The sequence below is a fragment of the Dermacentor andersoni genome, chromosome 1 (genome assembly GCF_023375885.2).
Source record: "Dermacentor andersoni chromosome 1, qqDerAnde1_hic_scaffold, whole genome shotgun sequence".
NCBI classification, from domain to species: Eukaryota; Metazoa; Arthropoda; class Arachnida; order Ixodida; family Ixodidae; genus Dermacentor; species Dermacentor andersoni.
The window spans coordinates 72634996-72647921 of record NC_092814.1 but is presented as its reverse complement, the minus strand read 5'-3'; the positions used below and the strand labels follow the sequence as shown (position 1 = coordinate 72647921).

The 12926-nt window shown below is 39.8% G+C and overlaps 1 protein-coding gene across 5 annotated transcripts in view; it reads right to left on the bottom strand.

Moving 5' to 3' along the window:
* Positions 1-12926, bottom strand: part of LOC126544994 (eukaryotic translation initiation factor 2-alpha kinase 1-like) — a 79109-nt gene that overhangs the window by 42828 nt on the left and 23355 nt on the right. For all 5 annotated transcript variants that reach the window (XR_008608585.2, XM_050192581.3, XM_055061611.2 and 2 more), the window contains 3 exons: positions 6364-6760; positions 3827-3926; positions 1310-1416 (listed from right to left, as the gene is read on the bottom strand). Coding sequence is in view for 4 of the 5 variants with exons in the window: in XM_050192581.3 (XP_050048538.2) it covers positions 1310-1416; positions 3827-3926; positions 6364-6760 (604 nt within the window). In the remaining variant the exon portion in view is untranslated. The remainder of the gene's footprint in view (positions 1-1309; positions 1417-3826; positions 3927-6363; positions 6761-12926) is intronic.

The window sequence follows — 12926 nt, the reverse complement described above, 5'->3', positions numbered from 1 at the left end:
GAAAATGGTTCAGTTTTGATTCCACTCCATAACAAAAAAATAATGACTCAAACTGGTTTATGTTCCTTTGGACAAACTAAGAATACAATTACAGGAAAACAGCATAAATTTATTTTGGAAAAGCTTATGGTGCTTCTGAGCTGCAAGGAAAGAAAGAAAAGTGAGGGGGGGTATCGATACAGTTCTTTGGATGTCTTATTAAGTAAGTTAAAGATTACCTAATTAGATATTATTAATAAATTTTTCAAGGTAAAAAATACTTATGACTAGCATAAGCAACACCCAACAATATAAAATGATCACTGGTCATATACAGCCCTCTGTTATTTTTTTTATTCTTGGTGATAGTATTTAGTAAACAGAGCCAATATAAAGGTCTCCCACCACTGGAGAACTATTTCACGGTCACTAATTTCAAATGCTCATGAATGTATTACTAACATGCCTGCCTTTCAACACAACAGGTTAAAAGCCACAATAACGGTGCTGCCACTTGTAAAATTAATTAAATTATGGGGTTTTACATGCCAAAACCACAATCTAATTATGAGGCACGCCGTAGTGGAGGGCTTCGGAAATTTGGACCACCTGGGGTTCTTTAACGTGCACCTAAATCTAAGTACACGGGTGTTTTCACATCTTGCCCCCATCGAGATGCGGCCGCCATTGCCGGGATTCTATTCTGCGACCTCGTGCTTAGCAGCCCAGCAAATTGTAGAATGACATCAAGCTTGTATGCATATACAAATGATGTAGCATGGCAGAGCCACAACTGCAAGCAATGCATGGATAAACTGCTCCAGAGCAGGTGGCCAACCATAACTAATATCAGTTTTCAGTTTGTTTCCACAGTAAACAAAGTTATAATGTTCCGATTCAGTTCTGGTTTATGGTTCAGTTCCATTTCAATACCCTGTTTGTACCTTGTCTTTGCTCTCTATCCCCCTGTTAGCCCTAGGGTTGTTTCAACCCATCACAACAGCATTATAGATATTTAAACATACTAAAGAGAACAAGATAACATATAAGAACATGACGAAAAGTGTGTGCGGGAATGCCTTAGTTAAATGCACTATTTTCTAGACAGCTTATGGCAAAGCTTACTACAGCAGTTTTGTGCACCATAAAAGCTCTGCTACTGGAGGGAGCAAACATTGTTGAGCTTACACAAGTTTGTACAAAGAATATACAAAGATTATACAAAGAATATAGCAAAAAGTAGGAGCAGCAACAACTCACAGAATACCAGTGGCCATATGCACATGAGTGATACTCATAAGTAGAGGCACTGACCCATAATTCCACCTACCTTAATATCTCTATGGATGAATCCTTTGGAATGCATATACTCCACCCCTTTCAATATTTGCTTGAAGGTGCGCATTGCTGGTGGAATGATGCTGATGCTACTCTTAGCTGCAAGTTAAAAATCACAGGAAGGGTCAAATTTCTGCTTAACCCTCCAAGCACCAGGGAAGTTTGTTACACAGAGAATGAGTGACAGCAGGTGTATCTTAGAAAAATTTTTTTTGAAAAGCTAATGCATTTTGGAACAGCTCAGTTATAGGTGTAGCGAATGCTAAGCTAGAGTTAAGAGGAAGCCTCCCATCCAAATACATGGGAAAGGAAAAATAGTTTTCTTTGGCAACCACTGCACCAAATTTGATGAGGTTTCATTTCTTAGAACAATTTTTTGTGAAAAGCTAATGCATTTTGGAACAGCTCAGTTATAGGTGTAGCGAATGCTAAGCTAGAGTTAAGAAGAAGCCTCCCATCCAAATACATGGGAAAGGAAAAATAGTTTTCTTTGGCAACCACTGAACCAAATTTGATGAGGTTTCATTTAAAAAGAAAAACTTCAAGGCCTAGTGAATGTTGGTAATGAATTTTTGATTTAGGCCATCAATTTTTAAATAAAGATGGTTGAATATAGCAAATTTTCAGAAAATGAAACTATCAAGTTTACAACTCTCTAACTCAGCAATGAAAAACAATATCTCACTTCTGTAAATTGCATCTCATAGTACATCTAAAGCAGACAAAATTGATGTATTACACGATTCTCAAATATGCCATTAATATGTGAATACGACTTTTGCAAAACCCTTCAAAACAATGCAAGAAATTAATGTAAGATATTAATTGACATATCAAATCTGCCCGCTTTGGATGCTCTAATGGATGCACTTTATGAAGCTGTGCTATCTGTTCTTGGTGCAGAGCTACGAATTTTTAAACTTCTTGCATTTATGTTCTTCAAACTTGCCAATTTTTGAAAATTCCTTTAAGAAATTCAGGCCTTAACCCTTTCAGGGTCAATGACGTAAATATATGACGCAGCGAACAAGTCCAAAATGGTCGATGCTATATATTTACGGCGCCATCTGTATGTTTAAAAAGCACACCAATTTTCCTTCTTTTTTCTTTCCAGGCATGTGCTGCCACTACGTGGGAATACAGGGAATTTTTTTTCTCGCGTCCATCTCTCTCGGTTTTCGTTGCATGGTTTGTTTTAGAGCTAGTATGTTTGCTCCGGCGCGTCTATATACTACCGCTCATGCACTGGCGCACATGCGGGTGGGCGGTGGTTAGTTTGTGTTTTGTTCTGCGGGCGGTTTCGGCTTCTTGCACTAGCAAAACTGATGGCTATCTCGTTACTAATCGCTCAAAGGGTGGCCACCTGTTATTCGCTCATTTATTGCTCATACGGGTGCGCATACGAAGGATGCCACCATGCATGCGTTTCCTTTTTTTTGGAGACTCCCGAAAACTAATCGCCTCTGGTTGGCGATAAGATGAAGATTAGCGGAAGTTTGTCACACAGTTTTCATGAGTGTGCTCACCTACGTAGTTCGATTACGCTATGGACGTAAACATTAGTGTAAGAGCAGGAACATTTGAGACTTGCAAAATATTCTCGTGCGCACATTTTCTAAGCCTTGAACTATGCGTATAACAATGCATCAAATTTTTAATTCTTATAAGTTTTTCTTTTTTTTATTGTTGTTATTTATGAATAACCAGTACACATATACAAACACAAAATATATATTTTTTTTCAAACAGGTCCCTCTGGAGAATTTAAATCTGCAATAAAAAAAATCAACCCTGGGCGGTCGCATACGGCAAAACAAATTGACCCTGAAAGGGTAAATTGAACTTTTGCATCCAACAGTCACTAGAATTTAGCTTTTGCTCTCAAATGCAACAAACTTCATTAAAATCAGCCCAGTGGTTACTTTTAGAAAGCATTTCTGCGTTCGATATGTATGGCAGCATCGAATTTCGGCTCGAGCTATAGCTTCCTCTTCCGTCAACTGCTTGTTTAAAACTTGCATTGAGAGGCAAGTCTGACAATTAAGTTCTTAAACAGCGTTAGAATATGAGTAATTTCACTAAGAAGAACTAATGGGCCAGTTTTCCACACAAGACAGTGGTTCACAGGAAGATGGAGGCATGAAGTGATCAACAGGAGCCAATGTTTCGACAAGGGGATTGACAAAGTCTGCTTGCGGAAATGTTGGCTCCGACATCTCGTTCGATAAGCTCACATAAGCTGCATAGCAATTTTATGCTACACCCTCTAGTTCTCCTTTCAAGTTGGTTATTTATTTAAGTACTTCCCTCTGTAATGCCCAAGGACTTGACAGCACAGCCACACAAATTAAGACTGAAGAGGCAGACAGGAAAGAAAGGCAAGCCATGCCCAAGTAATGTGCTCTACTGGTACTTCTTTGGTGTAGAGCTCTCTCTGTTAAGCTTAGGCAAATCCACTGTTAAAGATAAACTGAAAAAATAGTGATAAGTGATCATTAGGGCTTCTTACCTGACTCTTCTTCAGCTAGCCGCTGATTACGTGCGGCCAACCAGTCAGCGAGGTTTTTGGAGCATAGCTCCATTTGAATGTACAGCATGCCTCCAACATCCTTTAATAAGAAGATACCCATACATGCCACATGAAAAGAGAGAAAGAGAGAGAGAAAAAAAAGACTATTTGCATAAATGAAAACAACAGGGACTGTAATAAGCAGTGTTTGTCTTGAAGAAAGCCATGCACTGCAAAGATAAATGTGTATACACAAAAAGATCCTTATTTTTTATAATCCCTGTACTTTTTGCATGAGAAGTAATTTACCTTGGACTTACCCTTAGCCTCCACTAAAGCAAACATCTCTTGGCCTGCTTTCAACATCTTTCAGCTATCTTGCTCTTTCCACACTGGTACTTGTGCCCAATCATAGTAAATATACATAAAAATATAACATCCAGACCTGCCAACCTTAAAATTTTGAAAAAGCTACAGTCAGAGGCAAAAATACAAAAATTTGGTGAAAATACTAAAGAGTGTTTTACTGTTCAAAATGCTGAAGAAAAAAAATACATACACCACAGTCTACTCTGTAGAGATGCTGCAAGCAGGTACTCTGCTCTACAGTTTCAAAAGACTGAAATGTTTACGATAGAGGTTGCGACTATTTGAAATTTCGTATACAACTTGAACAGTCTCTGTTATTTTATCCTAATTTAATTCAAAATTCACTATACGGGATAATACGGATAATATACGGGATAATAACTCTTAATTGGAGTCACGAGGGAGAGATACCGATGCATGCGAGAACTGTACTGAAATGATTCAGCCACAGGAGAGCCACGGTTGTGCAGAGGCAGGCACCAGTTCCTGAGCTAACGCATTAGGCAGATAACTTCTGCTCAGTAGTTTCCAGTTGTTCAATAAGGATGCCTCACTTTTAGACAGCCTATATATGAATTTGTTGTCTCCATTTAAGTGAAGCAATTTATTATGTATTTGTGCAGTGCTGTAGTATCACACTTCTTTTTTTCATGATGGTGACATGCCATTTCTGTTTCATTATCATCACTGTCATAGCACACAAGGTAACTAAATGAAGTTTTAATGTTCCTTAGCTGACTAAGAGTCCAGTTGCTAAAGGAATTACATGCATGTGTCAAATAATGTAAATAAACCCTTTTTTTAAATATAAAATGCACATCACGCAAAATTCATATTTCACTTCTTCATAAATGAAAAACCATTTCATATTTGGCTTGATTTGGAAATATCGCTATTTAAACATCTCCAGTTTATGAGGCTTATAAAATGTTCCTGTAGCAGCTGCCAAATTTTTTGTCAGTTCAACAAGAGCGCAGCACTCCCACAAGCAAGTATGAATATGTCAGCAAACCCACAAAAGTTAGGCCTAGAAAAATTGGCTGGTGACGTGTTTTTGTACTTTTTCGAAATCAGTTTTGCACTAAACAATGCAAATGAAAAATAATAAAATTATTGCTGTCAATACGACATTTGTAAACAATTTCTAAAAATCGAGCATTTTACATTAAACTTGTAAAAGTTGACAGGTAAGTACATCTATTCTAACAATCAATTTTTGAAATATAGCTGCCAGTGTCTTTCAAGTATTTTTCATAAGTTTGTTAACTGCCAATAAGATAGCCATTGGTAGCATTAGGTGCCATGGCAAATGATTTTCCATCAAGCATTAATATGACAAAATCTAAGCAACCAAGTTCACTTAAATATTACTTGTTAACACATACAGCAGCACATGAAAAACTTCAATTCCTTATCACCTCCTGCGCTCCCAAACTTGACACCAAACACAGCCATGATATTGTTTGTCATCTTTTAATCTATTTTGAGTCCTCCTTTAGATTAAAACCTACATACGCTGCCAGATCGTTTTTGCTTTCATTTTTAAATGACACAAAACTTTTCGAACATTAAAAACAATTAGCATTACCAGCTACTATCACCACTATATGTGATGTTACGGTGAGCTGCTGAGCATTTTGAAGTTCTGCTACTACTCACCTTTTAGGTTTTTGTCCGGCCAATTGGTTAAACATTCATAAATGGATGAAGGGCACAGAAAAACAAACAGAAAGAAGGTCAGACAAGGCAAGCTAGACCTTGTGTGCCCTTCTTTCTGTATTTGTCCATTCATCCATCCTTCACTTCTGCATTGTTTCAGTAAAAATACTATTTCAGAAGTGTAGTCCATCAATAAGTATTGTCTGGCTTAATCTTTCCTTTCATTATGCCTCTGAACTTGATCTCCCTCCTACAATGCACAGCAATGATAGGAATCAGTTCTTTCACCATTCCTCACACTCTGTAGGAGTATCTGGCTGTGCAATCAACTTGGTTGCATTAATTTAACCTAAAATATCATGTGTGTAAAAAACAATCAGAACATTTTTGCTTAATATTTCTACAAGTCACCGTTTTACATCTTTAGCCTGCACAGGTTTATGGATAATCATTAGGCTGCTTACAGTAAAAAAATAGCAGAACAACAAAAAGAGACATTACCAACTTACAGAAGAATTAAGAAGTCTGAAAATATGCTCTCGGGGAGTGGCCACGACTGGGGAGGTCGCAACATCACTTGAAGTCTTTCTTCCATTTATGTTTTGTCCATCGGCATCTTTTCTGAGCTCGCTATCACTCTTTGAGCTCTGGCGTGAACACTTCCATCCCTCTGCAGAAGCCCTACCACAAACGAAGTCCAGCGTCGCTTTGCTTGGCTCTTCCAGTGAAACGCAGTGCCCAGTTTCCCAGTGATCCAACTTTTCAACGTCGTTTGTCTCAACAACAGTGCTATAAGAAAGCTGCTTCAAATGTGCTGCTGGCACTGTGTCGAGAGATGTGGACGACTCAACAACATATGGCAGTGAGCTTGTGTTGTCGCCAGCACCAGAAGAGATAAGAACTGTACTGTGAAGAAAAATAATGACATCAAGGTGAATTACACGACAGGCTTATTGCGGCAACCTTTTCACAAAGAATGTCATGGTCACAAGGAGGTACGTGTTGTGGCCTCCTTGACAAATTACACTGCGCGCACTGTGGCGAGTTGTCGAGGATGCCATTAGTCAACAAGTAAGAGTATATAGCCTAATGTGTTCCACGAATGTATTTCCACCTGAATTGTAACTTTCAGCCCCTTGAGGACTACTCTTTGGCACACAGCATTGATGGAGTGCAGCAGTGAAAGCAGACATGTTATTTTTAGCAAGAGAATAGGACAAAGACAAAAGTAATACTTATCTTTGTCCCTTTCTGTTTGCCAAGATAATATACAATCAAAATGTGGCACCAACTCACCTAAACTGCCACTAAACGTGCAAGATATGTGCAGGTGATTCTGCTGCCTGATAAATATCTTCCTACATATAAGCACAATATAATAGTGTGCCACCTTCTTGGGGAACATGTTATAACCACGAAGGCAATGCCACTTCATTTGAACGCACAAAGGCAATGTTTTGTTGCCCTCACAAGGCCGTAGCAGCTGAGGAAGGGTTACGTCTATGGCCAGTTGTTCCAGCATAGCTTGGTTTAGCTGAAAAGCAACAGCAATATCGAAACAGTATAACATCCTTCAGTTACTTGAGTGAGGGAGGATTCAAAAGTAATAACTTTTTTAACAGAGGCAGAAGTAGAAATGTGTTGCACTAGGTGCACATATTAAACTAGCGTCAGCATCAGTTGGCCAAGCATCATGTTTGCTCATTACGTTGCTTCCTTTTGACTTTCTGTCGTCATCTATCTGTTCTGTGATGGCCGAGACATGAAAAGATGTGTTTAAGCATCACATTGTTTCCTCTTGGAGAAAGTAGTCACAGAAACTGTCAAAATGCTTTGATAGGCTTTGAAAGAAAAAGCTTTGAGCCAGGTAAGGGTCTATGAATGGTTCTTGCAGTTCAAATATTGTAATATAGTTAATGAACCCTCAGGCACTATTGTATAATTAGCACATAATATGTATATCTCAAATTTTATTTCCCCCCTTCTTTCTCTTGTAACCCGCTCCCCTCTCTAATACAGAAATGCCGAGAGTAAAACAAACTAAATAAATAAATAAATAAATATCTCGCTTGGAGACAAAGCATAACCTCGGCATCCTTTGACAACTAGAACTGAAGAAAACATTCAAGAATTCACAATGCAATAATGTTCAGTTTTCATCGAACAGTAGATGAGTTGAAAGTTTGGACATGCATTCCTCAGAGTTCAAGCGAAAAGCACCGGGACAAATGTGTTGCATGTCTGAGAGAGTACCTTGAAGGTTTAGATTAATCCTTTAAGCACGAAGGATAACTGCCTTCTCTGCAGCAATCTTTGTAAAAACTGCCAGTGATGAAGCTGTCTTGTCTGCTTTTTTTTGCCCTTAAATAAACACCAGGAATGCGAAAGACACGTCAGATGTGAACAGTTTTTTCTTCTGCTGTCAGGATGACAATGGCACGAAAAATTTTCTAAATAAGGTGGACTTCTGTTAAGTCCGGCAACAAGAGTTTTAAAATGGTGTCTGCCTGCACACTGCTGCTGCACTCGTTTCAGAAGAGTATTTTTTCTGCCGAAAGATTTATCAACCTCTGATGAGGACTTTGCTGCTGATGAAGCTAAGATTTTCGAATAAATAAGACCTGGACAGCTTTATACCCCTGACACATGGGCGAACTAAAGTCCTTAGAAGTAAACCCTCTTACTTTGCACTCTAACAAAAAGGAGTTTTGCCGGTGATACACGATACGGCACGGCTTTCTTTATACGTTTTCAGTAAGCACCGCTGCAAAACTGAAACTGCCAAAATGCTAAAAAATTTTGCATCTAGTAAACGCATAGCAAAAGAAGAAGGGATTAAGCACAGAAGACTTGTCGCAGCATTAGAATTCAATTCACATATTCGTTATTATCAGTGTTATTTAGCAGTGCATCCAAATTATCTTCCCATAAGGTGATGAGCGGCTATGTTGCATTCTCTGGCCACTGGAGACGCGGCTCCATGTAGATGCCCATTGCTGGGGCCAGATTTGATGGGTCCATGTTATATGCCGTAGAGTGAGCATGCTGTGCCAATGAAGCTGTATGGCTGGGCAACCATGCGGACAAAGCTGCCCAAAGTGAATACAGTGACCCGACGGTGGTGACATCTATGACGGCCAGTTGCATGCGTTTGAAAGTATGTCTGCAATAAGTGTTCACTGCGAGACAAATTGGGGGTTTGCTAACTCTAAGAAAGAATTTTAGAAGCAATAAAATGATCAGCAAGACTACGAAGTGTTTTTACAACTTTTCTGCTGTTGATGGGCTGTGCATGAGGCTATGCCTTTACAGCCATAATGTACATCGAAAATCTCCCTCTCCGCAAGGGACCCTTACCAGGGTTATCGGCGTTAAATGAAATGCGAAAAGCAGAGCACATGGCTGAAGCATAACTGAAGGTACAAGGTGCACTGTCCAGTCAACATCATTGACAAGCACACACATCTGGTTTGACCTCACTGCGCGACGATCCTCCCCCTATACTGCGATATTGTCGTTTCTGTTCTAGTTCTCTTTTATTTAAAAACGAGAAAAGATGGCTGCGCAGTAATGATGACGGGGCAAACTGTATTACACTGTTTGCATTTTATTTTATTTATTTATTTATTCAAAAGAACCTTACGGGGCCCTATGGCAGGGCATAAAGCAAGGGGGGCAGTTCAAACGGTAAAGACATAAAAAGTACAAATTTCCAACAGGAACAGTGCTATAGAAAGATTGCCGTATTATACAATATTCAAGGCACAGGGAATACAAAGCAATATCTGAAGGCACACGAACACTTGCTACCATTAACAGAGCAAAAGGAACACTGTTTATGAAAATAATATACAACCTTGCAAAAATGTGCGATAAAAAACACTAGACTGGGCATTTGTGAACGGTATTAAATGGGTAAAGCGTGAGTAACTGACAGCAGAATGTGTCGGGTTTAGATATGGAGGTAATGTTATCAGGGAGGCCATTCCAGAGACGAATGGCACGAGGTAGTGCAAATGAATTAAATGCATTTGTTTTACTGTATATGTACATAAAACTGAACTGATTATGAAATCTGCGTGAAAAAGAGTGCGGTATTTGTAGTTGTAACTGGGTTCGTTTATTAGTGTAAATATACTAGTGGAATAAGCACAGAAGAGCAATGTTGTGGCGGCTATCTAATGGCGGCAGTAGAAGGTCTAGCTTAATTTTTGTAAGGCTTGAGTTTATACGATAGTTACGCGATATGATTTGGCGCCTATACCACATACCGTTCGGCCGCACTGTGCGATAACACTCGCCCTATACTGCGATATTTTCGCTTCTATTATCTTTGATTTTTCTTTTCTTGCTTTCAACTAAAATAGAATCAGAACAGAAACAAAAGAATATTGCAGTATTGGCAAGTACAATGTTAGGGGTTGTGAACAACAAAGTGAATATAAATACAGTACATAATTACATGAGTGTTACTGCAAAATTTTTAGGCTACAACAACAGAATTAAATATGTCATCACAGATTCATGGTATGGAATGCTTCAGCCCTGCACTTTGCTGTGCACATTTCATTTGACACCGATAGTACTCCCTTGCCATGTGTTGCCTTTCAGGCAAATGTTCCTTAGTTCAAAGAATTTTGAAGTGCCCCTGTGCCAAGGGTATTACAGGGCTGGCTGTCAGCGACAAGGTATTCTTTAGTATCCGGCAATGGGCCAGGATTGCACATAATATCTTCAAAAATGAGGATAGTGCCACAGGTAAATATCACATCCATCGCACAAAGTGCACGAAATTACCACATAGCGATGACGCTATCGGTGCTGCCAACAAGCTTCCACGGGAGCATTGCAGGGCCTATTTAAGTAAACATCCTTTTATGAACATGTTCAATTTTAGAACCTGCAAATATAAGGCTATTTTATAATTTTAGCTAAGTTAATGGAAACCTCTGTTGCTGTGTCATTTAGTCCCTATTTCAGCACTTACATATGTAAGTACACCTTCACTACCTGAAATTATGGTTATTAAGAGTATTTTAGCATAGTGCTATCATACTACCATTAATGATATTGGCTACCATAGACAACACATTAGAGTTTGCCAAGATGGCTTCAACCAGTTAGCTACATTGTCTAACATGTTGGCAGCACCCACGCTGCATACCCACTTCAGGGTTGGGACTACCCAGTCATTTTGGAGCAATTTTCAGAGCAAGTAAAATTGCATTTTGAACCATTTTGGAGCAGATAAAATTACATATTGAAGCAGTTTGGAGCAGGCCAATCTGAATTTTGGTGGAATAATGGAATATGGCAGCGGCACTTCGAAACCACGACCAAACAGAATAAACTAACCCAAACGCTGTACTGCAACTGTCTTAAGCAATGTCTTAAGCTCAATTTTGAAGCAGATTACTCATACTGAAACCTTCTAGAGCATGCAAATTTTGGCAATAGTGCCTCTAGATTTTTAATTAATGATAGCAATCACAAAAACATGCATTATGCAATAGTGAGTCTGAAATTTAGAACTGTAGCCCAAGGAATTTTTTTCTTTAATGTCTCATCAGTGTGGGTGAAGTGCCTGGAAATGCACTTCACCAACAGACCATACTGAGAAGCCAGAGTTATGAACTACTGCGGTTTATCATTGCGATAGCAATTATATGTACATTCCAGGTGCATTTATGCCAGCATCGTGCTGTTCCATATAAGGTCCAAGGGTGATAACATCGTTGCTATGCGCCATATGCTGCATGTGCGAGTGAAAATGTGTGAGGGTGAGCCGGCAATGGGTCGCTGAATTTCTTGCGCGCAAGGCACCAAGGGGAGAGTTTACTCTTTTTTGGAGAACGAATCCGCTCGCTGTTCGTGGCCACTGCCAGAGCACACATGCCAAATCCGTTCTGGCACAGCGTGGCACAATTTCAGTCAATTATTTGTGTTTGGTACAGTTTGGCGCAGGAATTTGCGTTTGTACCAAGGTGGCGCAATTGGCATAGGAGTCCCACCCCTGCCACTTCTATCTTAATTCATCCTTGCTTCTTGCTCTTCTCCGTCATGACAGCAAAAAAAAAAAAGGGTAATATCAGCATTCAGTTAGTCTAATCTCAAGCTGAGCATAAACTATCAATTCTTTTCCCTCATTAAGACAGGTGTTTGTTCTAATGCAGTTAGGCCTAAGAAAAGGGACCACCAAGTCACAAAAGTGTTTTGATTTTAACCTATCAGATGGTGCCTCAGCATTTAGCATTGAATTATCAATCAGCTGTTTCATCCCGGCTGGAGTTGAGCTTGATTTACTCTTCATGTTGTCCAGTTTTGTACATGCTGTCCCGGTAAACTTGCTGAATGGAAGTGGCGAATAAACTCCACACATACGTAGGCTGTGGCAGTCAGTATCCAAGACAACAACAGCGTGATGGCAGCTTATGCTAAAGTAGTCAGTCAGTTATACTTGCCAGCACATGCTACTGCAAAATATATTCTAAACAATTTTTACGACACCTAAGTGCAGGTCACGAACCTGTACCACTGAGCACTTAATCACAACGTGCTTGTGACAGCTCATATATGGATAAGCAGTTTTAATTCTTACAAATATTGCACCTTATGTTAGAAATAATGTGGCATAAGAATGACATTAGTATTTGACAATAGTATCTGCATCTGTTGCTGAATCATGCAGCAAACTAATCACTGAGATCATTAATTATATCTCTTCAAATGGTGATGCAACCCGAAAGTCCAGCGGACGCTCGCCGATTCCGGTGCCTCCTGGGCCTCGACCTGAAGAAGGCCTTCGACAATGTCGCCCACGCAGCGGTGCTCGAGGGCCTGACCCAACTGGGTGTCGGAAACCGAGCATACCAATACGTCCGAAACTTTCTCACCGACCGCAAGTGCCGGATCAAAGTCGGCGAACATGAAACTGAAATTATAGAGCTGGGGAGCCGAGGCACGCCGCAGGGATCAGTCATCTCCCCTTTTCTCTTTAACGCGGCGATGCGCAGGCTCCCGGAACTGCTGTGCTCTATCCCTGGGCTTCACCACAGCCTCTACGCTGACGACG